The following is a 23,955-nucleotide window of genomic DNA, read 5'->3' as shown; positions in this document are numbered from 1 at the left end:
TAATAAATCAAACCAGTGCAGTGCTATTCTTCCCAGCAAAGAGTTCCAGTGTGGGCAGATGGCACTGCCACCAATTAATACTAACAAAAGGACAACCCCAGCACCCTGAACCAATTTGGAACCACCACACGAAATTAAAAGCGCTACCCACATTTAATCTTTTTCAGTGTATTAGCAAACCCAAACTAATTGGGAATCATCCTAATGATAAATACAGCAAATATGAGGAGTTCTCTGTTGAGGGCAGTGCTCAGGAGATTGAAGTAGCGATGTAACGTGAGAGACACTAGTGTCGTCAACAGCATCTGGTCTGAGAGGGAAAAGGCTCTCCCATAAAGGAAAGGCCAGTCTGGAAGCAGAACACAACCACAGCACAAACTGAATGAAACAAAACATTCTCTGGGGCGCAGACCCTTCCTTTCTGTGGGTCTGGATTTTTTTTTGGGGGGCAGGGAGGTCGCCTGTTCCTGGCTTCCCAAAGCCCTGATGTTAACTGAAACTTTAAGGTATTAATAGAGCAGTGACAGTTGCTGTCATCTGGTGAGCCCTAAAATTGAAGAAACCCAGTTGAGGTGGGAAAGCAGGTAATTCACTAATGAACTCGGATGGCTTCTGTTGAACAAGTTTGTTGTGTGACCTGGTGAGTCCCCCTCCCACTTACAGCGTTTCTTGAATTTGTTTCCTAGCATACTTGATAAAGCACCAAGATGAAATATTCCACAGTTTATGCTAGATATAACTAATGAACTATGAAAGTCAAGTATCTAACATTTAATTCTGGTTCGCTTAAGCAATGGTAAATATTAAATTTACCTTTTTTTAACAATGCACCTGTTTTCTGTTGCCAGAAACTAGAAGCACGTCCAAAGAAACAAAGTGCTCTGCTGCTTTTTCCTGGGGACTTGGTAAGGGAGAAAGGAGAATTGGTCAACAGAACAAGAAAACAGTTGCATTAGTCACAATGGAACAATTTTCCTCTGAAACAATAGTAATAAATAATTGGGTTTGATGGTGCACTCTTTCTTGGTTGGTGAAGCTCCTTGACTAAATCACATCATCTACCTAAAAGGCCTGTCACGTACTGTATTTAATAATTAAAAGTACAGATGTCAGAGGAATGCATGGAGGTTTTTTTGGTTTTGATCAAGCAGTAATACATTCAAGCACCTTTTCAGACGTTAAAAACAGCCTTATTAAAGGAACTGCAGTGCATTTTTCCCCTTCCACACGGCATTTTTGTTTGCCGCTCTCCCTACCTCTGGGTGTTTTATTGTCCCCCAAAGGGGGTCAGCTGGGTCCTCCTCCTGAGTGGTTACAGTTAATTCAAGTGGCTCAAACGATGCTTTTCCAAGTGCTTTGCCACGCGTTTGTCAATACTAAATTTCTCCTGCTGTCACGTTGTCCGTTCATTTTGCTTTGTTAGTTTGCAGAGATCATGTATCGTGAGACTGTGAACAATAATCTGTAAATCACTGCAGCCTCCTCGGCTCCTTCTGGCAATTTACTCTGGTGGATGGCAGTCAGTACAACTGCCCAGCAACCACTGATTTATAGGACGCAATTCCTTCTCTTTTGCACCTTCCAATTGAATATAGATCCCAAAGTTGTTCAACCTTCAAAGAACCTTTTCTGTCTTAAATGTAAGGTTTTGTGTACATTGACTTTGCAAGTGCTCACAGCACCACTGCCATGTTTGTACTTGCTAGGGAATTTCCTTATTTCCTGTCATTTTGTTCATTGTCTTCGTCCATGTTCCAATGTTTAATGATGTGTTAACATACTCCTTAGCACAGCAAAACACATCAGCCAAAGGGTAGAACCAAAGTACTGAAGCCCAATCCAGCCATATCACACTCGTGTTTCTTTCTAGCATGGGATTTTTATTCCCTCCCCTCCACTGGTGAGATGAAAATATTTCTATACTGATAAATTAGAGTGACTTTATCTATCTTCCTGTATGAGGATTGTGAAACAACTGTGAAAAGTGTGAAGCATCATTATGTGTATGTGGACCAAATCAAAGCTGTGAGGATGGCACAATGTTGTAAAGCTTCCACTATATGCAGCTCTCGGTTATTGTTCTTTAGTTCAGGGAATTGCATTGAATTTAGAAAAGGAAGATGAAGGGGAAAAAAACCAAACAAAAGCGATTTTTATTACAGGTTTCATAACAAACAACAGCAATAATAATGAAATGCTAGGCTCCCCTGACCTCGAGCAAAGGGCAGGAAGGGGGGAAGAGCAGTGGCTACAAAGATACTTTCGAGAACCCTCTGCTCTCTGCCTTGTTTCTCCAACGCTGTTTGACAGTCTCTGACGAAGCAGCTACCTGTTCAAGCTGGAAGTAGGTTTCTAGCCCATTATGTTGGTGATGAATTATAATTGCTTACTAAGTTGCTACAGGCATTCTTGCTAAGAAACTTGAAATAATTTTTACGGTACTTCAAGCTTTCAGGGACTTTTAAACAAATGGCCGTTGTAGTGAATATGAGCGCACTGTATCGCTCTGTTTAGGGATTAAGAAAACAAAAGTAATCCAAATAAACCTTGGGGAGGAGAGGGGGAAGCCAACCTGAGGAATGAAATGTCACTTCTATTGAACTGGCAGGCAGACTGTGAAATCCCACCTGAGGAGCAGGAAAAATATAGCTTTTCTGCTTTATTGCATTCAAATTCTGCAAAAATAAATCAGCTGTGCTTAAAGTGACTCTGAGCAAGTATGAGTGTGGCATACTGCACTGGAAGAATTAAAGAAGCCATGAATTCTTCCGTACCTTGTGTCAGGTTGAGGCTTTTTGTGTGTTTGTTTTCTTTAGTGTCTTCTCTATGAACAGTTGAAGGACTTTATTTTAAAAATCATTTATAATATGTCAGTATTTTTGATTCCACAGGACAAACTCCCTAAACTATGTTGACTCAATAACATATAAGTAGTTTTGAACATGGTTACTAAATTACGAAGTTACATGGACTACACTGCTGATCAACATGTAAAATAACACGGTCAGACTGTCTGAAAAAGAGTGGTTTAATGTATTGTTCATGATTGGATTTCCAAATTATGCTTTATCTTAACAACTACTTCTAAGACAATAAACAAATAAAAATAAATAGGACCCCGAAACTTGACTGGAATTGTTGCCAATCATGTTTTGACGGTGGCATGCATGCTTTGTGTATGGCATTGTACCAGCACACCAGTTCCCATACCATGCAAGGCTACCAACTACTGAAGAACACGCTGTTCCTTCCACCAGTAAGTTAACAACTCAATCAACAGCTTTTTTTTTTGGCTTTTATACTCAAACCACTACAATCCATATTGTTCTTTACAGGCTTCCTAAATAGCAGATTTCCTTTTTACTCAAGCAAACTCTAGAATCTGGAAGTAATGTTGAGTTTTTTTCCTGAAGTGTAACTGAACCAAGAACCTTCTACTCAAGGTTCCTACCTCTTTACAAAGAGATGGCCTGTCCAAACAATATTTTTAGTTTAAGCAAGAACTATCTTATTGATTATATTTCCCCCTCTCAAGAACTTCTTTTTGATATATAACCAGGTTTAACCTTTGCAACTTAAAATTGTTTCTGAAAAAGCCTGCGTAATTATTCACAGAAATGAAGGTATGTAGCCTGCAAAATTATTCCAAAAATTCAAAGGCTGCAACCTCAATCTTTGCTCTGTTTATTTATCCTGAGCTACCACTACCACAGGGATTTTCAAAGTACCTTCAAGAAATAACATGCTCGAATACTTTGCCTTTTCAATATCAAAACCAAATGTTAGCTAATGAATGTCTACAGGCATTTTTAAATTACTGCTTCTCTTAGTTTTTTAAAAGTTGCTGTATCAGATGTTAACTGTGAAGACACAATAAAATGACAGCTCACTTTGTTTATTACTGTATTGGCACAGAGGTTAAAGCTGGGGGAGGAGATCCTCATGTCGGTCACTTTCGACTCTCGCTGATTTCTGTGGAGCCCCAACTACCACCCTCTCTCGATCCTGGCAGGAATCCACAGGCAGACTGAGCTCCCCGTGGCATTACTGTGGGCTTCACCAGATGGCGGTGTGGGCTCAGCACCCTTCCAGCCCGACCAGAGCCAGGCCTAGCCACAGGCTGCTTTCCTTCTGCGGTGAGGGCCACGAACAAATCATAGAAGGGTTTAGGATTGAAGGGACCTTAAAAGACCATCTAGTTCCAACCACCCTGCCCTGGGCAGGGACACTTCCCACTAGACCAGGCTGCTCCAAGCCCCGTCCAGCCTGGCCTTGAACCCCTCCAGGGATGGGGCAGCCACAGCTTCTCTGGGCAACCTGGGCCAGGGGCTCGCCACCCTCACAGTGAAGAATTTCTTCCTCATATCTCATCTAAATCTCCCCTCTTCCACTTCGAAGCCTCCTCGTCCTACCACTACATGCCCTTGTAAAAAGCCCCTCCTCATCTCTCCTGCAGCCCCTTTAGGGACTGGAAGGGGCTGTAAGGTCTCCCCAGAGCTTTCTCTTCTCTAGGCTGAACAACCCCAACCCTCTCAGCCTGGCATAACCGACACAGTTTGCTAACCCACGTTATTTAAACCGAACCGCTTGTCGAACGGCTTTATGAGCTGCTTCCCCTTTCACCTCGCTGCCCGAAGGGTGAGAACACAACCCGCCAAACACACCAGAGCCTGAGGAGCCCGACTAATATGGCGGCGATGGCCGCCACCGCGCAGGCGCCGCTCGGCGAATCGGCGCTCGGCCCATCGATTGCTGTGGGAGCGGCTCTGCCGCCTGCGTCGCGTGCCCGGCGGCGTGGGAAGAGCCGGCCGCCATCTCGGCGGGAGGAGGTGAGGTGAGGTGAGGTACGGTGAGGCGGCCCGGAACCCGGGCGGTGGGAGGAGGGGGAGAGGCGGTGGGAGGAGGGGGAGAGGCGGTGGGAGGAGGGGGAGAGGCGGTGGGAGGAGGGGGAGAGGCGGTGGGCTGCTGCGGGGCTGACTCCTAGTAGCGCCCGTCCTGCGGGCCTGCCTGGGGAGGGTAGGAGCGGGGCGGGTAGGAGCGGAGCGGGAGGGCGGACAGGCCCCCGCGGACCGTCCCAGGTCTTAGGGCGGGGGGAGCCCTGGGGCCTGTCTCAGGTCCCGTGGCGGGGTCCAGGATGTTGTTGGCTCTGGCGGCTCGTTCCACGCCCCGGCCGCCGCTAACGGATCCCCGCGTGTGCTCTGCCCGCAGGCAGGTCTGTCAGCCGCCGCTGAGGATGGACATCAGGCCCAACCACACCATCTACATCAACAACATCAACGATAAGATTAAGAAAGAAGGTATCAGTGTCTGCGATTCGGGCTGGCTTCCCACTCGCACACAGCAGTTGGCGTTTTGGCGGTGCCGGGGCTCCCAGGTGCCACACGGATGGTCGTCCTGCAGTGGGCTCCCAGCAGCTGGCTGCTTGTCATGGAATGGTTTAGGTTGGAAGGGACCTTAAAGATCACCCAGTTCCAACCGCCCTGCCGTGGACAGGGACACCTCCCACTGGAGCAGGTTGCTCAAAGCTTCATCCAGCCTGGCCTTGAACACCTCCAGGGATGGAGCAGCCACAGCTTCTCTGGGCAACCTGGGCCAGGGGCTCACCGCCCTCACAGTAAAGAATTTCTTCCTCATATCTAATCTAAATCTCTCCTCTTTCAGTTTAAAACTGTTAGCCCTTGTTCTATCACTACACTCCCTGATCCAGAGTCCCTCCCTGTCTTTTCTATAGGCCCCTATTAGGTACTGTGCTCTTGGCTCTAAGGTCCCCCTGGAGCCTTCTCTTCTCCAGGCTGAAGAACCCCAACTGTCTCAGTCTGTTCTTACAAAACAGACTGAGAAAGCCTCCTGTGCTGAGAGCTCCAAAGCTGGACGCAGTATTCCAGGTGGGGTCTTACCAGAACGGAGTAGAAGGGCAGAATCTCCTTCCTTGACCTGCTTCTTGTGAGGAAGCAGCAGCTGCCACCAACAAACGCAGCACAATGTTCAACTCTTTTTGTAAACCAGGACCAGTATTTCTAAGGAAGCTTCTGATTGCCTCTCTATTGTAGTTTTGTCACTAATTGGAACTAGATGGTCTTTAGGGTCCTTTCCAACCCCAACCATTCTATGATTCTATAATTGCATAGGTTAGGTTTGCTGGTCAGTGAATAACTGCAGCCACGGCAGTAATCAGAATATCTGATGGATGCGAAGAGGTGTGTTGGTATAGGTTTTGGTGGTCAGTAGTCTCTGCTCACTGAAATGTGGGAACATCTGTGTGCTCCTTATTTTTTTAACACAGCGCAGAAGTGGTGAACGTGGCATGAGCGAGCCTGCTTTGCATCATCCTCTTAGAGACACTGCCTTGCAGTTACTGCAGCCCTCTCTAGAGAGAAACGATGTCATCCTGAGGAATTTTAGCTCCTCACAGTGTGCTAACAAAAAAAAAGCTCTTGCCCTTATGTGGCTCTATATACAATGTCTGCATAGAACCATCCACTTCATGCTCATGCTTAGCTTGTAATCTAAAGTGATCAAGGTAATTTATTTGTTATTGTTTGTGAACCGAGTGGCTGGATCAGACTAGTTCTACTTAAATGTTTCTTCAGGGAGAGATCTGAAAGTGGAAACAACTTTGCTGAGAAATTGTTTATTAACTTGTCAAGATGATTCTACTGAATAAATTTAATTTGGGGCTTTGTTTGTAGCATGTTAAGCGCCCTATAAACTAGTAAGTCTCCACTATGAAGTTGCATGGTTATAATTTTTAAATGTAGGTTTTCAAATTCTCTGTAAAGCTTACAAATGCGACATTTTTTTAAAATACACTTTTAAAAGTTATTTTCAAGGATATTATTTTTGATAAAAAAACTTTTTTAGAAAAATAGTGCTGTGGTTGGTCAAGCACAGCTGGAGTAGGTGTCAGTGGGTTGGTATTACCAAGTCTTAACAGCAGTAAACAAGAGGCAGTGCTCTTATGTGGCTGAAATATTTCAAATGTAAGATTTGTGAGTTAGAACAATTATGCAATTGGAGAAGATTAAGGTTTAATTTGGCATGTGATTTTAAATAATGAAAATAAATCCATTGCAGCTGTAAGGTACAGTGTGATCACACAAAAACATATGCGTATCTAGAATATGAAAAAAATATTTCATATGTGTGAGAGAATTGAATAAATAGTTACAAAAAAAATTTCCAAATTTAGTTAGCCTTTAAGTAGTGACTATTTTGCTGTGTTCTTGTTTTAAGTCGTACCTCTTTACTGTTGCGTGTTACAGCATGGATTTCCTGATCAGTCTTTGATAGCTTTCATACATCATACTTGAATGTGTGAGTGTGTGTTTGTATATATATGTATATACAGAAATGTGTATATATATACACCTTTGTCTAATTGTTACTCTTAGAATGGTAGAACGGATGGCAATACAACTTTTTTACTAGCTGAATACTTAAAGTGTGAAACCAAGCATTATGCACCAACTTACAAAAACTGGGTAAATAAACTTGTACTGGTGCAACAGTTTTGACTAATCTGATGTAACACATCACTGTGTGAGCTAAAGCTGGCAAAAGCCACTGTCCCTAAAGGACAGCACTCTCTGTAGAAGTGGGCATTTGCATGTAGCTTGTTATAATCTATTTTTTTGTATTGTCAACAGAACTGAAGAGGTCCCTGTACGCGTTATTCTCACAGTTTGGTCATGTGGTCGACATCGTGGCATTAAAGACTATGAAGATGAGAGGACAGGCTTTTGTTATATTTAAAGAACTTGGATCGTCTACTAATGCTTTGAGACAACTACAAGGCTTTCCGTTTTATGGGAAACCAATGGTAAGTTATTTTTTTAGCTTTTTAAAGGAAAAAAATTGCCATGGTGGGATATGGTGTTTTGGTACTTGCACATTGTGAATTAACTATTATGTGTACTTGTAGTTGTATTGTTATTCACTCACGTCATGTCTTGATGAATATATGTATTTATGCAAGCTAGGGGGATGCTGGAGAGACTGTAGCTAAAACACAGACAGAGACTGAATTTAGCATTTAGGTTTCCTTAGGGGTGGCTTTATGTTTTTCTGTGCTGGATTAAAGTTTTTAAGATCTTAAATACTTCCCATTTTACTCATGTCTTCTGTTGAACCAATTAAGTTTTTTCGGTAATGTTACTGAAATTAGGTCCTTTCAGTTAATTCCTCTAGAGTAACCTTAATTACTATTATGTTCCTAATAAATAGCTAGAACATGATGCTTCCTTTTTGAGGTAGCAGTGAGTTGGATGAAGATCTCTGCAGTTTTACTTTCCAGAAATCAACAGATGTGACCAGTGATGTATTTTTTTAAATCGATGGTTAGTGCTGCTTGTGCATGCATCAGATCACCAAACCAAGTAACTGAATTTCAGTATAACTTCAGTGAAGCAAACACACTGCTGGTTGATAGAATGTCATTTAATAATGTACTCGATAACGTGCAGAACAGCACAACAATTGACACGTTGTTGCCTGTTTGGATAATTAGGCATCTCTTAATTCTGCAATTATTTGTGAGGCATAATGATACATGCAAATGGCCCACTTAACTTCAGTGATGGATGGGTATATTAATACTGGCTTTCGGCTCATAGCTTTGAGCATTAAGGAAAGCATAGGCAGTTCTTGTGTTGCTGAGCCATGAGCTTTTTTCATTAACACTTTCAGATTCTCTAATTAAATCCTTAACAAGGAATTGTGCAAGCTCAGTTCTGTCAGTTAGCCTTAAAGAGTTGTGTGCTCAGTAAAACTCAATAGGAAATAAAAAGATTAAGGCTTCATAAGCTTTCAGGTGTACTTCCCTCTTTGACTATTGCCGGCAGCATGCATATCCTATGTAATCACTGAACAAAAACATTTTTTAAGAAAATCTTCAGCTGCTGTGTAATTTTGTGTTGAGATAGTCTCTGATAGTAAAAGCAATAGGATTGTGTGCGTATATAATGTTGCACACCTGTGTCCTCTTAGCTGAACCTGCTTACCCACTGGCTAGTGCACTGGGCAGCCTTTGTCAGGAAGCGAACATGGCTGTGCTGCTGACAGAATTTACACAGTCCAGTCTGGATTAAGGCAGGTAACTGCCTTTCTATTTAAGAAGTCTGAGTTTTCTTGAACTTGATTTTCTGTACAGATCTGAGAAATTACTGTTAAAATTTTAACTCCCCTTAAAACTTTAACTCCCTCTCAGGTTTTTTAATAGAAGCTACTGCCAATTTTGTCAAATGTCCTTCTATTGCTTTGTATATGTTACCTTGACAGTTGTTAAAAAGATGCTGTTAGATGAAGAGTTCCAATTTCAATGAATTAAAACTAGTAATTACCATCTTAAGGTTTTTTTAGAGTTCCCTTGCTGTGCGCAGAATTAAATATGAGGATTAGATACTCTGTAAGCATACCTACAGTTCGTAAAAAACCATTTTTAATATAATAAGTTCTGCTAAAAACTGTACATGCAGTTTAGTAGGAGACAGTTAATGAAAATAATGCTGTTGTGGTTTAATCCCAACCAGCAACTACAACCACGCAGCTGCTTGCTCAGTCCCTGTCCCCTCCCCTCCAAAGGGTAGGGGGAGGAGGTGGGGAAAAAAAAAGGGAGAAGGGGAGGGGGGGGGTCAAAGGGAGGAAAAAAACTTGTGGGTTGAGGTAAAGACATTTTAATAGAAACAATAACAGAACAGGAAAAATAATAATAGTGACACGGGTCACTCTCACTGCCTAGTGAATTGGCACCATCTGGAGCAGTGATTGCAGATTCCACCCCCTCCCCGTTTATGTACTGAGCATCATGTCTATGGTATGGAGTGTTTCACTGGCCATTCCATCGTTCTGTCTATGCTTCTATGGGAAGATGAAAAAAAAGTCCTTGAATAGTGTAAACATCACGTAGCAACAACTAAAAACAATAGGACATTGCTTTCACAGCAATCACTACAAAGAAAAATCAAGTCTTTCCCATCTGAAACTAGGACAGGTACAAAATGTTCAGACTTAGTAACTGCAAAATGTACTATTTTTTTTCCTTTTAAAAAGCGTATTCAGTATGCAAAAACAGACTCTGATATCATCTCTAAAATGCGTGGTACCTTTGCCGATAAGGAAAAAAGGAAAGAAAAGAAGAAGGCCAAATCTCTGGAGCAGTCAGCAAATGCAGCAAATAAAAAGGTTATCCAGGTAAGCTGCTTCTCTGTTTAAAGAAAGAAAAAAAAAAAAAAAAAAAAAAAAACAAAAACACAAAAACTATTTTAAATTATTTTTTTAGGACTAAGCATTGTCTTTTGGTACTTCTCAATTCGCTAAATTGTGGTCTATTGATATCTAGTGCTCTTGAGCACTCACTGTAAGTTGAAGCAGAGGGGGCTGCTAATATATTCTTTGCTGTTCCCTTTTTTTTTTTTTTCTCCTTTCCTATTACCTGCTGAAAACAAAGATGTAGGGCAAAGGTACAATAAACCAAAGTAGAAACTAACATCTTTTTAAAAAAGAAAAAAAAGGAGAGGTGTGTGCGTGTGTCTTTAATGCCAGCTTCAAGTGCTCAACCAGCTTTGCCCTTTGGTATTTTAATGCCTTCTTTGCTCTGTAAGCACTAAGAATGGTAAATGGAAACAAGATAATTCATTTACAGGTAGATGAAAAGGAGTTGCCTTGGAATATATCTCCACTAAGGGTGGCCTGGCCTAAACTAATAACATCTAGTAATTTATGTGGTGAAGTATAGCAGAAAACATCAAGGAACGGATTTTGAATATTGTGTTATTTAACTACATTTCCTGCTAAGGCACAAATTGGTATCAAGGACAGATAAGAGTGTTCAGAGAAAGCAACATTTTCTAGGTAGAATATTCAGATTTCTCAGGATTCATTAAAAAAAACCCCAATCATTATATACAAATCTCTTAGAAGGAAGTAATTGCTACTAGCTATAATGGTAATAGCTTTAGTTATCCTTGCTAAACTGGAATCCTCAGCAGAAACACCTATTTTTCTCCTTTTAGGTATGTCTTGTGCAGGCCTTCATTTTCCACACTGCTTCCTTCCTGTCTATTAAATTAAATTTTATAATGTGGAGAAATAGTGATTTGCTGTATCTGCTGACTCAGCCATTAGTGAGAGCAGATAGTACTGATGTTTTTTTTTAATTGCCTGGCTTTGAAGTTCAATTAAATTCATGTGCTTTATGTTTCCCTTTGGGAGGTATCTCATAAGCAATAAGTATTCCTTGGATTGTAGCTTAAAAAAATCTTAACATACTCCCTTGAGTTGTACAGAACTATGGTGACGTGTGCTTATATATTTCTAACAGAACACCTTTGTAAAAGTATTTTGTACTTACTTAATAGGGAGCAACACAAAATTCAGCCAATGCCTCAGGGACTGCAGCACAGAATCAGCAGGTAATGCCTTTTTCTTTTTTTTTAAGTAAAAGCACTAATGTTTAAAATTATTCTTTATGAATAATAGTTTGTTACACATGGAAACTTGAGGGTATATTTTACAGCTTCCTTTTTGTTTTGTGATACATTTGTCTTAAGAGCTAAATCACAGTAAACAAAAGAAATCACACTTTTACTTTATCTGCTTAATATGAAATGAAAACCTACAATTTTTCACCATTATACAGGAAATCACATTATTAACAAATCCCACTTGATTCTTAAATTTGGACTGTGCTTAGTATCGGTTGAAGGATTCTTTTTTTTTATTATTGTTAATAAATTTCCTTTAATTTTGTTCTACTAATAGAAAAGGAGAAGGAAGACTACGCAGGGTGCCAGAATATCTACCTAAAAGCTTCCTTTCAGGAGTTTGGGGGTCCTCTAATCACTTTTACTCTTTTCTCACAAGTGTCTTATTTTCCAAAGGATTGTGTGGGGATGTAGCACAAGCTCCCGGTGCTTCATGTGTGTTAGAAGTGGAGGTACTAAAGAGCCAGGATCTGCAGGAGGGCAAATACTATAGGAGGATATATTTGCATTCCTGAAGTACTGTCACTGAGAATTGCATGCATAATCCACAGGGGAAAACTTCTTGCTCCCAGTCTGGGTTTTCTTTCAGGCATCATTTGTTACAAGGCACAATATGGGTAGGTCAGTTTGCGTGGAAGCACAACACTGAGTATTTAGGTATTCGTTTGAACTTCAGAAGTTTATTTTCTGATGGCACTGCCTGGAATATTTCCATCAGCTGAAGGAAACTGTTCTCCCGAGGCATTAAGTTGGCACCACTATTAGGACGTTTGAAGTTGTGTCCAGTTCCTCTTCATTTTTGTAATTTCCTTGATGACTTAGGAAGGTCTTTCAGTCCAGTGTCAGTAAACTGACTACTCAGCCTTGTGGGTTGCTATAAATTCATATTAGCAGGCAAATCTGTTAGATAAAGACTCTAAAGTTTAAAATCTAATGGGGTTTCTAATTAATAAATTTGAGAACACTGTAGTAAAACCATATGTGTTTTGTAGGTTTGAGTTGCCCAAAGATATTCAGTATTTCAGTACTACTGTAGATGAACAGGGTATTTATCTTGGCTTCCAACTGCTGTTCCAGAAGGGTGTAAGCCTTTCATAGGTTCTTCCACTGCCACGCATGTGTCTTGGACAGCCGGTGCTTCAGCACCTGGATCCCACCCTGGCAGTGCTGAGAGTAGTGCAGTATCAGCTGTTGAGTTGTCGAGTTTAAATATCGTATATAAGACAGTATCCTGTTGTGATTTTTGTGGAAGAGCCTCTCCAAATTAATATATCAGTGTAAAAGAACCGAGGGGCTATGTCTGCATATTGTGTGAAGGTATAATGAAGTCCAGATAGCAGTGTGATGAGGAAAACTAAGGATATGTGAGTCTCGTTTCAAATAATCATGCAGAGAGATCAAGAGGAACAGATAGCTGTGTATAATCTTCTAAGCTTTGATCTTCTGTTGTTGCAGGTGCCTGATAACCCACCAAACTATATCCTTTTCCTTAATAACTTGCCTGAGGAAACAAATGAGATGATGCTGTCCATGTTATTCAATCAGTAAGTTTTGAATAGAATGAACTTTTCCTTTGAATTCTTCTGTTACCTGTATGCTTTTTCTCAGTTGGCAAGCTGACTTTTTAGAAATGAGAATTTCTTCTGAAGGTATTTCAGTTCTTAGTCTTACTGCCAAGATTACAGATGTTTGTTCTGATGACTTGGTGCAGAAAGCAAATCCAGTTTCTTTTTTTGCAGCTGGTTTTGATTGTGTAAGTTACCTACTATCAATCTGCAGTGGATTTAAGCTAGTGACTGTAATCTTAAAGACTTTACGACAGCAGGAGCAGTTTTAAAACTAGCTTTAGTTGCTTCCATATGTGTGCAAGACTGATTAAATTGCTTCCATGTAATGATCCTTAATTGAGGCACGGTTCCAAGGACTGGACTTGTAAACCCCTTCAATTTAAATCTTTCATTAGCAGTAAATATACTGTTAGATGCTTATGATAAGGGCTTATGGCTACGGAAGAGAGATGTATTATCAAACTAGGAAATATTATCTGACTCTCTCACTTTATTTTAAAGGTTTCCTGGATTCAAAGAAGTACGCTTAGTGCCTGGGCGCCATGACATTGCATTTGTGGAGTTTGAAAATGAGAATCAAGCAGGAGCTGCTCGAGATGCTCTCCAAGGATTCAAGATCACTCCGTCTCATGCCATGAAAATCACTTATGCGAAGAAATAACGGGATGCTCCTGTAAAGGACTTTTGCGGATAGTTGGTTTTTTTAATACAATGATACTTTGATCAGCTAGCGTGTTTGCTGTTCTCTGCAGAAAACTTAAGACTTGTGCAGAACCGCCACAATAGACAGATGCAGGATTTCCACAGATCTACTGGATAGTACATTTTTGTGTCGAAATACTAATTTTTTTTAAAATAAATGCGGTTTGTGCTGTTTTCAAGCCATGGTTTTCCTCGAATCTGTCTTACTATTGATCTGTTAGGCTTGCAGGGCTTACTCAGTATATTAGTTTAACTACTTTTTAGATTACTTTCATGTCTGGGAAATGAGTGCTGGAAAAACAGCTTTCTTTTCAGAGCAAAAAGCATGAGCAGGAATGCTAGATGTCAGCATATTCCAAATAAATGCAACACTCAATCTTCAGTCTCGTTACCGAGGAGACAGCTGCTTTTCAGCAAGGATAATTTTGTCACTTAAGAAAAACAAATTATCATTAGGGGGGGGTTCTTCCAGATTTCGGTAGAAATTGATTACAGTTTGACAGCACTGTTGTTCAGCTTGGTTTTGTCTTTCTAATGGTGGCTGGCTGTAGAAGCAGGTCCACAGAAGAAACATGAAAGTTTATCTGTTGTCTTCTCTTCTGCTCTGCCCAGCCCTATTACCAGTGATATTAATAAATGGTTTAGGAAGGGCTTTCTGGCTCTTTACAAAGTCAGTGCTGATGGGTCTGATGGTCTGTTTTTAGGCAAGTTTTTTCAAAATACATGTCCTAAAGCTTCTGGGTTTGGCTTTTGGTTTGGTGTTTTTCCACTTGTCAAAAATGTTTACAGGTCTTGTGTGACATGAAATACAACGAATGCAGTGAAGTAATCAAGTGTAGTATTGCGAGTTGTAACTGTTCTAAATATCTGGGTGCAAAAATCACTTCAAAGGCTGAAGTGTTTTGTTCAGGTGATGGAAGACGTGGTGCTGTGTGTTGTTCAGTGTCTTGCATCTGCAGACTCCCCACTGAGTTCAGCTATGTAAATCAAAGTGAAATGGCCCTTGTGCCGGTGTAACCTGTGTGTTCTGCTCTCAACTGTGTCTCCCTGTGGAAGGGATCTTGCCTGTACAGGTATGCAGCGTTTGCACCTTTTAGACTTCAAATTTGAATTGCTGACCTGCAAAGCCTTCTTTGACTGTTTCAGCTCCCTGATGGCTTGTGTACATTTGCGTCCATCTGTTAGGGTCCTAGTAGGTCCTTTCTGTAGACCGTAACAGGGGAATCTCTCCACAAGATCGTAAACCCTCAGTGGCAGATTACACTTGTCAGTGAGCATTTGTGAAAATGAAGAACTTGAGGATTTGGAAGGATGTAATTTCCTTTGCTGCTTACCAGGATCTGACTTAATTTTCGTTCTCAAACTCTGCTTGAGGTAAGATTAAGACTATGGACCGCTACAGGAAGGCTTTAAATGTTTAAATAATACAGTTGCTGATTGAAATGTTAATGCAGAATGGCTTTGGGAAGGGATTCGGTTTCATGAGTAGACCCTGAGGTCTTCCTCCCACCTATGGCCCCTCTGGTGGGGTGGAGTGTCACCCTCACCCCTTCCCATTGGCCCGGCGTGTTTGTCCAGGTGTCTGCCTCTTCCATAAAAGACAGGGATTGCTGGACCCGGCACGCATTTGGCAAATGCTGCAGAAAAGAAAAATGACACAACGTGCTTATTTGGTTGTTTTACTTTTGTGTCTCGGATTAATGTGTCCTCTTGTAACTGGAATTTTTATGGACAAGCTCGCCAGCAAGAAACTCTGTGCTGATGACAACTGTGTCTGTAAGTAATTTTGTTTTAATTTTAAGAATAGAGTCTCAAAAATGCAGTTTAGATGCTGTAGTGTGAGGGGGGGAAAAGTATTCTGCTTATTTAGCTCTCTTAATTTGCAGTGGTTTGTCAACTTTAAAAGCAGAGTGGGAGGGTTTATGTGGAATGTCACATGCAGTTTTACTGCAAAAAGGATTTTGGAAGGACATGTTTCACTCAAGTGAAAGGTAAATGCAGAGAGAAGGATTATAACTTCCACTATGATGAAATGGCACATTCTTAAACTGTTACTTTGCATACTGGAGAATGAGTAGAACAAATTCTTGAAGACTTCTATTAATTTCAGGATAACCTACTTTTGTCTGTAGAAATAGTTTAACATGTATGCATACACACACACATACATTTATATTTCTCTTTGTAAAAGTATATGTATTTAAATTTGTCCACCTCGTACTTTTTTTTCTAGACACCATTTCCCTTGCCAGAGCAGAAGAGGATTATAATGCTCCAGACTGCAGATTCATTAATATTAAAAAAGGGCAGTTGATTTACGTTTACTCAAAACTAGTGAAAGAAAAAGACTCTGGAGAATTCTGGGCTGGAAGTGTAAGAGGAGATTCTTGTTTATATGAGCAAACCAGAAGTAGATTAACACACATTTCTATCAAGAAATGGATGCTAATCCTGAGCTATTGTGGGTTTTAAAGTAGCAACTTAATTTTCAAAGTGAATGTTTAAACTTAAACAGATTGAGGAGTTTTGAGGGTTTTAATACTTTTTTTTAGTTTGTTTTATGGAATATCTCCGATAACTATGTGGTAATTAGGAACTGAACCTTAACAGAAGGGCTCGACAGTCCTTTTCTGTGGCTGCTTGCTGAAACTATGGAGGAGAATGCTTCCCTTTAATTTAAGGGTTTTACAACCCCCTGTGATAAAAGCTAAGATAAATATTAGCTGCATTTATTAAAAAAAAAAAAAATCCAGATAAACTACAGGCGGTATTAATTTACTCCAAAAAATGTATGCCTGTATCAGAACTTGTGTTAATGGTTCATTTCACGTGCCAGCTAATTGGAGACTAGGAAATCTAAAACCAGAGTAAGAAGCAATATTAGTAACTGCTTTTGACTAAATTGTGATCTTGCTCAGACCAGATGACTGTTTTAAGGTACCTAATTATACATCTCCTTGCTTGAAGGTTTATGGAGAACAGTATGAAGACCATATGGGGACAGTTGGTTATTTCCCTAGCAGTTTAGTCTCAGAACAACATGTCTATCAAGAAGCAAATAAGACTGTTCCTACAACGGTAAGGAATTTGCAAAAGCCCAGCTGGCTGCATAATTATACTTGGCTGTTTAATGCTAATTTGCTGTAAAAACAAATCATAATTGTGGCAGTTGATTGTAGCATATCACAGATGCTATGGGATCCAATCTTTGGGCCTTTATACAGTCAAATAGCCTCAATAAAATCCTTAACATAAGCTCTGATATTGCAGACATTGCAAATGCTGCATTAAGGGCCTGATCCTATTAGAGTTCCTGTTTCCTATTGATTTGAGTAGCATTCCTTCAAGGCCACATAAGTTTTACCCAAAGCTTTCTTTTCCAGAGCCAGGATATTGTGCTGCATGCTTTAGTAAAGTGTACAAGTGCGTTTTCTGTTAATTGTATGTATAGGTGGGCACTGTCATACAGAACTTCTGATTTACGGAAAGCATGCTGGCTTTCTCGTAACAAAGTTATTGGTATGTCAAAAAACTGAATTAAAAAGCTTTTGGAAAGACATTAGTGATGTGTGAGTAAGCAGGCTGTATTTCTGAAAGCCTGATTGTCCCTGATTATGTAGTGTCTCACTACACCACACAACTCATGATTTTACTAAAGATCTGAAACACTTCACAGAGGAGTGGAAGAGGAGGGTCCTTCTCAGAGGCTGGTATGGTTTGGCTTACAACTAACGCTTACTGGTAGCTTATTCCCAGGCTTAAAATCAAGTTCAGTGGTAGGTTTACAGTAATTGCCTTCATCAATATTGAATATTTAGCTATATGTGGTTTTGAAGTGCATGGCAAAATACAACAATTAGTGCTTCAATCTTGAAATCACATATGGAGTTTTTAATCCTAGCTCCAGGTTACTAGATGGGTTTCATTAACACAGAGGAAGTAAGTGAAAGGAAGAATTTTGTTTCATGTGTCAAACAAGCTTTATTTGAGGAAGTGTGAATCTTCGATAAGTGATTGCTTTTCTTGACACTACATTAAGTTGTTCTGAATTTGGCCCAGAAGCATTGCAACAATTAATTAGTCACAGAACATGAAAGAATGACTTAAATACGTTTCTAAGCTCTTTTCTCAACAATATGACAGCCAGTCTGCTGCACGGCAAGTGGAACTGGAAGCAGAGGCAGGTTAAACCGATGTTTTAGCCTGCAGGCTGACTCAGGGTCCAGAATGGGCTGTTGTCAGGTAGCAATGCAGAACTTAAAATTGGAAAGTAATTTTCTTTCCCAAAACTAGCAACACAGACTTTCACGGTCAATTCACCCTTACTTCACATTCAAAGCAGGAGCTTCGCAACAAAAATGAAGGGTGATACAGATAACGTTCTTCTCCTTGTTCTACTGCTCTTGACTGTATGTTGCAAATGTGACCTTAAGGACCTGGCTCTTTCTAAATTCACATTTAAAACAGTCTACAGCACATCTTGACCAATCTGTGTATGGGCATGTTGCTTGCTCCAGAAACATCCCTTAAAGTTGCTGTTTGTTTTTATGTTTTGTTTTTTTTTTTTAAAATAAAACACTCGCTTTTTAAAGAGCGAGTGTTGCACACTGACATAGATGCCTCTCATGCCACCAGCCTTCCATCTGCAAGTCAGAAGCTGGTCTCTTGCTCACAGCTCTCTAATCATCCCCCAAGCTGCTTGCAATGTTTTTGCCTTGCTTTCCTGGCCTTGCCCCTGCAAAGCCCAATATTGGCATTACGGTGGGGTCTCTTGGGGAAGAGACCCTGCCATTTATATTAGGGGACCTGATGATGCCCGAAGCTTCATGGTTAATCAGCGTGTAGCACCTGGGTGGCACACAGAAATGGCATTGCATGGAGGAAGAAAGGGTAGGGAGCTTGATGGGGAAAAGTGTTACGGGAGGGCACCTGCTGCACTGGACAGAAGCCTGAAAGAGGACATCAGCCTGGGGGCCTCTGTGTCTCTGACCCTCCTTTTTCTCTACACCCCCCCCTGCAAAGGACCTTTCACTGTTGGAGTAAATGTATGCCATCAGCTACAAACCCTGCCAATGAACATTTGTGCCTGTGAAACTTCTCTCAGCATCCTTTTGCACGGCTCTGGGTAATCCATGCCTGTTGGTTGCTGCTCGAGTAGTAAATCTTAGGAGATTTTCCCCCTCTCCTCCCTCTCCCAGTGCTGCTACTTCTGAACCATTGAATCACACTGAATACAATAGACTCAACAGGAAAGACTGTGTGTACTACAAAGCAGTACTGGATTGTCTGCCTTCCCTCGATTGCTTAAAATTGGCCATTTGCTGGCTAAGATGAGAGTACTTTCATTACCAGTAAGCATCTGTTCTGAAACAGCTCCCTGTCTTCTGTTTCCAGTGGACAGCTATATGGGATAGGCTGGTCTCATGTAAAAGTCGTATAGTTTGAGCACCACTATGTGATAATTCCCTGCAGCAGAACAGAGATCTACATAGCCGTATAAAATAATAGCAGAAAGTTAGATGAAAACAATATGCTGTGGAAGTCTAGCCCAGGCTGGAAGTTTTCAAGCAAAATACTGGCATTTAATTTTCTAGTCACATTTCTCCATAGCAAGTGTGTCGCATAACCCCAGTCTGTTCAAGGCATCCTTTTCATGTGTGATTAGGAACTGTTTAAAGATATAGGGTTACATAAGCCTAATAAATCCAGGTATGGATGTGGGAATACAAAACAAAAAAGGGAGATAAAGGAATCATTTGAAATGGAGAAGGTGGTATTGCCTAATTCACTTAAAAAATTTATGACAGGAACAAACCAGCCCACTATGTAAAAGGAGCTGAAAGACAAAGGACCTTTTTCAGGATTCTGTGAAGTTAATTTATTTACAGAAAACATAATTTGAGTATATTACGGTGTACTTTGAGTACATGATAGTGTATTCTGTGTTTGCATCTACTCATGTACCTTTGGGGGGTGATAAAGGAACATTAATCCTTCAGTAATCTCAAAATATCTTTCCTTTTGACTCTCTCTTTCAGGACATTGATTTCTTCTGTGAATAGTGCTGAAAGCAGTCAGGTAATCTCTCGGCTGCTACCAGGAAAAACTGACAGGAGGAAACCTAGATGCCCTCCCTGAATACACAGCCCTTCCTGTAACAGATGTTTGTGAAACACATAATCCTTCTTCAAAACAAGAAAGTTTTCATTTGAAGGGAGTGATTTGGGATGGGGAAGTAGTGCCACACAGGATTTGTTCTTTAGAAAGATTTTACCTGTATATACTTCATTAGTTGTTAATAAAGCTAATAGCCTTTGAATTGCTGTGAATCTGTGTATAGGATTAGATGTGTGACCTTGACCTGTGTTTCCTGCCATAACCTTACACCGTGTATTAGATATTAAAAATACCTTCCTTGGGTCAGCTATATGTGCCTCATATTCCACTCACTTGTGGCAAGAGCTATCTAACAACTGAGAAATCACCAGTAACTGGATGCGGGCCTTAATCCCGTGTTGGAAAGACTATGTCACCTGTTGTATGTGCTGGTACGGGGCATGTTCAAGGTGAAATTGTGGACCAGAGCCATGGGCTGATCACAGGAGGAGTGCGTTAACCCTGGGGATGGTGCCTGCCCAGGCAGCTTGGAGGGAGCACAGTGCCCTGTTGCTTCTCCAGAGCACCAATATGGAAGACGTTTAGCCTCTGCTAAATATTCAAGGCATGAGAATTGGAGGAGGCCTCTAGCAGTCGGGCTGCCACTATGCGGCTGCCTGCTGAGAGCCTCACTCGTGGAACTGGGTGATGAAGAAGAAATTTATTTTTTTTTTTCACGAAAAAGCATGTTTCTGAAGCCACGCAGAACAGAGCAAGGCCCTCCGCCTCAAAAACGAAGCCTTGCCACGGCTCCCACCATCCTCTTGCAGCTGCCCGGTCCCGGGCGAAGCTTCTCCCGCCCTCAGGGACGCCCCGCGCCTCAGCCGGCCCAGAACCCTCTCGAAGGGCGGGGCCGTGCGCACGCCAGCCAATGGCAATGGGGCATTCTCCCCCCCCTGCCTCGCGCCGCCAGCTCGCGGCTGCGGGAGGGGGAGAGGGGCTGCTTGGGGCACCATGGCGGCGCGGGTGGCCGCCCGCGGACGGGACAGCGCTTGCTCTGCCCTCAGCTGTCGCCGTCCGGGAGCCGCTGGGCTGAGGGTCCTGCCCTTGCCGGAGCGGGAGGTTGTGTCACTCCACTGTAAACGTGCCTGTGACTGAAAGTGGCTGTGGTTTTCAGCCACCGTGTTGTCCATTCAGCCTCAAAAAGTAGGTAAAATTTCAAAATTTCATTTTCATTAGGTAAAATTTCATGGCTCTGGGGAGGCTGAATGACGGCACATTGAAGGACTAGCAGTACTTGCATTTGTGTTACGGTTTGAGGAACCCACCACAATTCATTATCTTTTAGACAATTATTCTATCACTCGGTGAGCCCTCCCCACCTGGGAATGGGAATTGGTGAAAAAAACAAGGAAACCTGAGGGTTGAAATATAAACGGATTTAATAGAATAAGAAAAGTAATTAACATTAATAACACTACAGAACCAGGATTGATCCTGATACCAATATAAAATATACAAGGATTATACCCAGCCCATTCTCTTAGCAACGAAGCTGTGCACTCCGAGCAGGGGACAGTAAATGTCGGACACTGCGAGTGCTACAGCCATCATAGAAGAGGGAGACTCCTCAGAAGACTTGCTAATGCATATTGAATGCGACATTCGTGGTATGAAATAATCCTGTTGGCCAGCTTGGGCCAAGTGCCTGGCTCTCGCTCCTCCTCATCCCCACACCTGCTGAGCTCGAAAACACTGAGACCTTGAAACCCACACACCATAGCTGGCTATAAAGTAAATATTTTCACAGATTCACACACTAAAGTCTTCTAAAAGTGCAGTTTTCCTTAGCATTAGAAGGGACCTTACTGAAAAGTAAAATTACTGAAAGAGAAATTAATCTTGTGTCACTCAAACCAGGACAATTTGTCAAAGACTTGGCAGCGTGGTGAGCAAACAGTTACTTTCTAACCAACAAAGTGTCATTTTTCAGCTGGATCCTTCCCACTCAGCACAGCTCTGCAGGGTGAGGTGTTTGCAATTGTGTGCATTCATTTTAAATAAGCTTAATGGAAATCCGTCCTATACCTGGTCACACGTTAGAAGCTGCAGGTACCAGAAAGAGTACGCATAGCAGTAGGTGTTTGCAAACAACACACAAAATACATTAAATTGCACTGTGGATATCGTGAATGAAAATTCAGAGGTGAGGCTTAGCACTTGCTATTGGAAAATAGGAGCTTTTCCTCAAATCATCATCTCCGATAACTACTTCCAGTTATTAATGTACCCAGTTCTATGTGAATATATGAGGCAGATGTAAAAAGCTTTGTATACATTTCTCCACAAAGATACTGTCCTTTCCTCTTCATTTACAGTACAGGAGCTCCAGGCGAGGAGAACTGTGGTATAAAGTGAGACCAGTCTTTTTAGTCCTTGACATTGCGCTTAATCCTTAACACATATCCTTATAAAGAAAAGCTTTGCAGACATAACTGGTTTCAGCTCCTGTTTGCTCTTTAACCAGCTTGTATGAGCTATGGATACTTCAGGACAGTAAAACAACAAAGAGGAGAAGACCATCAGTGCAGGATGCATACAACAGGGAGTACATATACATATATTGTCCTTTTTGAGCTTGCACAAAGGGCAACATTTGGAGTATCGGTGAAAAACAGCCTGCTATTACTTCTTTGGCAGTTATAGCAAGTCTGGGGGCCATCATGGCAGAACGTGGGCAGTATATATTTGTTTTTCTTTGCTTTTTCCCTGGCTGCCATCGGAGGCCCTGTTCTGCGGTGATCTCTTCTGTGCAGAAAATAACTCAGCAGGCTTTCAAGGGGCTTCAAAGTCTGATTTTGCTACTTGAAAATCTAATTCTGTGGAAAGTAAGATAAGGGTTCACTTTGTTGAATTCATAAAGCATCTGGCTGTGAAGAAGTATTGTACTGGCAAAGCTGCTTGTCTACTGAATTCAGTCTCTAATGTGCAACTGTTGGACAGTTTCCAATCTAATGAAGCTTTGTAGCACCTTTTGTCTGCACAATGTCATAGGTACTTGTTTTATACATCCACACTGTGTAAACTGTCCTCTCACAAGCACTGGTGACCTATGCTACAATCTGAACTCTGGTGTGACAGACTAGATAAATTTATAGCTTCATCATGTGACTTTTTGGCAGGATCCTTTTTTTAGTTGTCCGAAGGAGAATTGTGACTTCATTTGTCACCAGGGGCATGAAAAAAGTGCAGAAATCTCTGATCTTCATGGCCATTGCCTCTCTGAGGGCAATCTCTTCATGGTGTAAATGCTACACTGAGTAGGCATGTTGGGTAGATTCACTTTGCAAGGGATGGTGTGTTGCTCAGAAGAGTGGAGATGTTGCAGTCTGACATGGTCTTCTCACTCTAGAGAAGAGGCACAATATGCCTCAATTGTCATTATTTTATTGCAAGTTTCACAATGTTTGATTAATTTAAAATTGCCATTGCTGAGGCTTGAGTTATTACTTGGGAATCTCTTGTTTTTAGAGGAATGTCTAAGTTTCTACCCTTTACAAATGTAGGGAAGTGTGAAAACCTTAATCTTAACAGCACGACCACCAAAGGTAAACAAAATTACCCCAGACTTGTACAATGAAATCTGGGGGAAGTGGGGAAGGGAGAAATGGCAGGGGAGCATGAGATGCCTGGAGAAAACTTTTGAGTGCTTCCAGTTGGCAGCACTATTAATGTGAAGTTGACAGTTAAAGATCAATAGTTTTGACAATGAACACAGATCTGCTTTCTGCATTTCACATTCTTAGGTGAAGCTTGTTTCAGAACAGATCATTCAGGCCCTTAAGTGTTCATGCTGTAGTGCACCTGGCTGAAATAAACAGGAACTGACTTTCAGGAGGAGGAGAGGAGAATCAATATTATGCTAGCAGGCAGTGGAGGATGCTTTTGATTTTCTAGTTTCTTTCTTTTCCCCTACAGTGATTATTGTCCTTGCAGTCTCTTTCTAGAAATCACAGCAGTTTCACTGTTATTGTTTTAGTAATATGTATACAATATCTTACATGCAGTGTGTGCTATTTATATGACAATATCTTACAGTCTGTTTCTGT

General features: G+C 41.3%; 2 protein-coding genes across 6 annotated transcripts; both read left to right on the top strand.

Moving 5' to 3' along the window:
* The first annotated feature begins 4,764 nt into the window (after positions 1-4,764).
* On the top strand, positions 4,765-13,929 carry SNRPB2 (small nuclear ribonucleoprotein polypeptide B2). Of its 5 annotated transcripts, none has more exons than XM_074578421.1 (7): positions 4,765-4,829; positions 5,209-5,297; positions 7,647-7,819; positions 10,048-10,188; positions 11,355-11,408; positions 12,936-13,024; positions 13,550-13,929. In XM_074578421.1, exons 2-7 carry the CDS (start codon positions 5,234-5,236, stop codon positions 13,707-13,709), a joined length of 681 nt encoding a protein of 226 aa, XP_074434522.1. In that variant the 5' UTR covers positions 4,765-4,829; positions 5,209-5,233; the 3' UTR covers positions 13,710-13,929. The 5 variants fall into 5 exon arrangements, with proteins under 5 accessions (XP_074434522.1, XP_074434524.1, XP_074434520.1 ...); XM_074578423.1 differs by having other exon boundaries at positions 4,769-4,849; XM_074578419.1 differs by having other exon boundaries at positions 4,770-4,834.
* Positions 13,930-14,033: 104 nt separating this feature from the next.
* OTOR (otoraplin) lies at positions 14,034-19,904 on the top strand. Its single transcript, XM_074578424.1, has 4 exons — positions 14,034-15,526; positions 15,984-16,123; positions 16,718-16,828; positions 19,789-19,904. The coding sequence occupies exons 1-4, from the start codon at positions 15,385-15,387 to the stop codon at positions 19,810-19,812; spliced, it is 417 nt and encodes a 138-aa protein (XP_074434525.1). The 5' UTR covers positions 14,034-15,384; the 3' UTR covers positions 19,813-19,904.
* Positions 19,905-23,955: the final 4,051 nt, after the last annotated feature.

This window comes from Larus michahellis, chromosome 3 (assembly GCF_964199755.1).
Source record: "Larus michahellis chromosome 3, bLarMic1.1, whole genome shotgun sequence".
Lineage (NCBI taxonomy): Eukaryota > Metazoa > Chordata > Aves > Charadriiformes > Laridae > Larus > Larus michahellis.
Note: the sequence above shows the minus strand (reverse complement) of the source record. Positions and strands in the feature narration are given on the sequence as shown.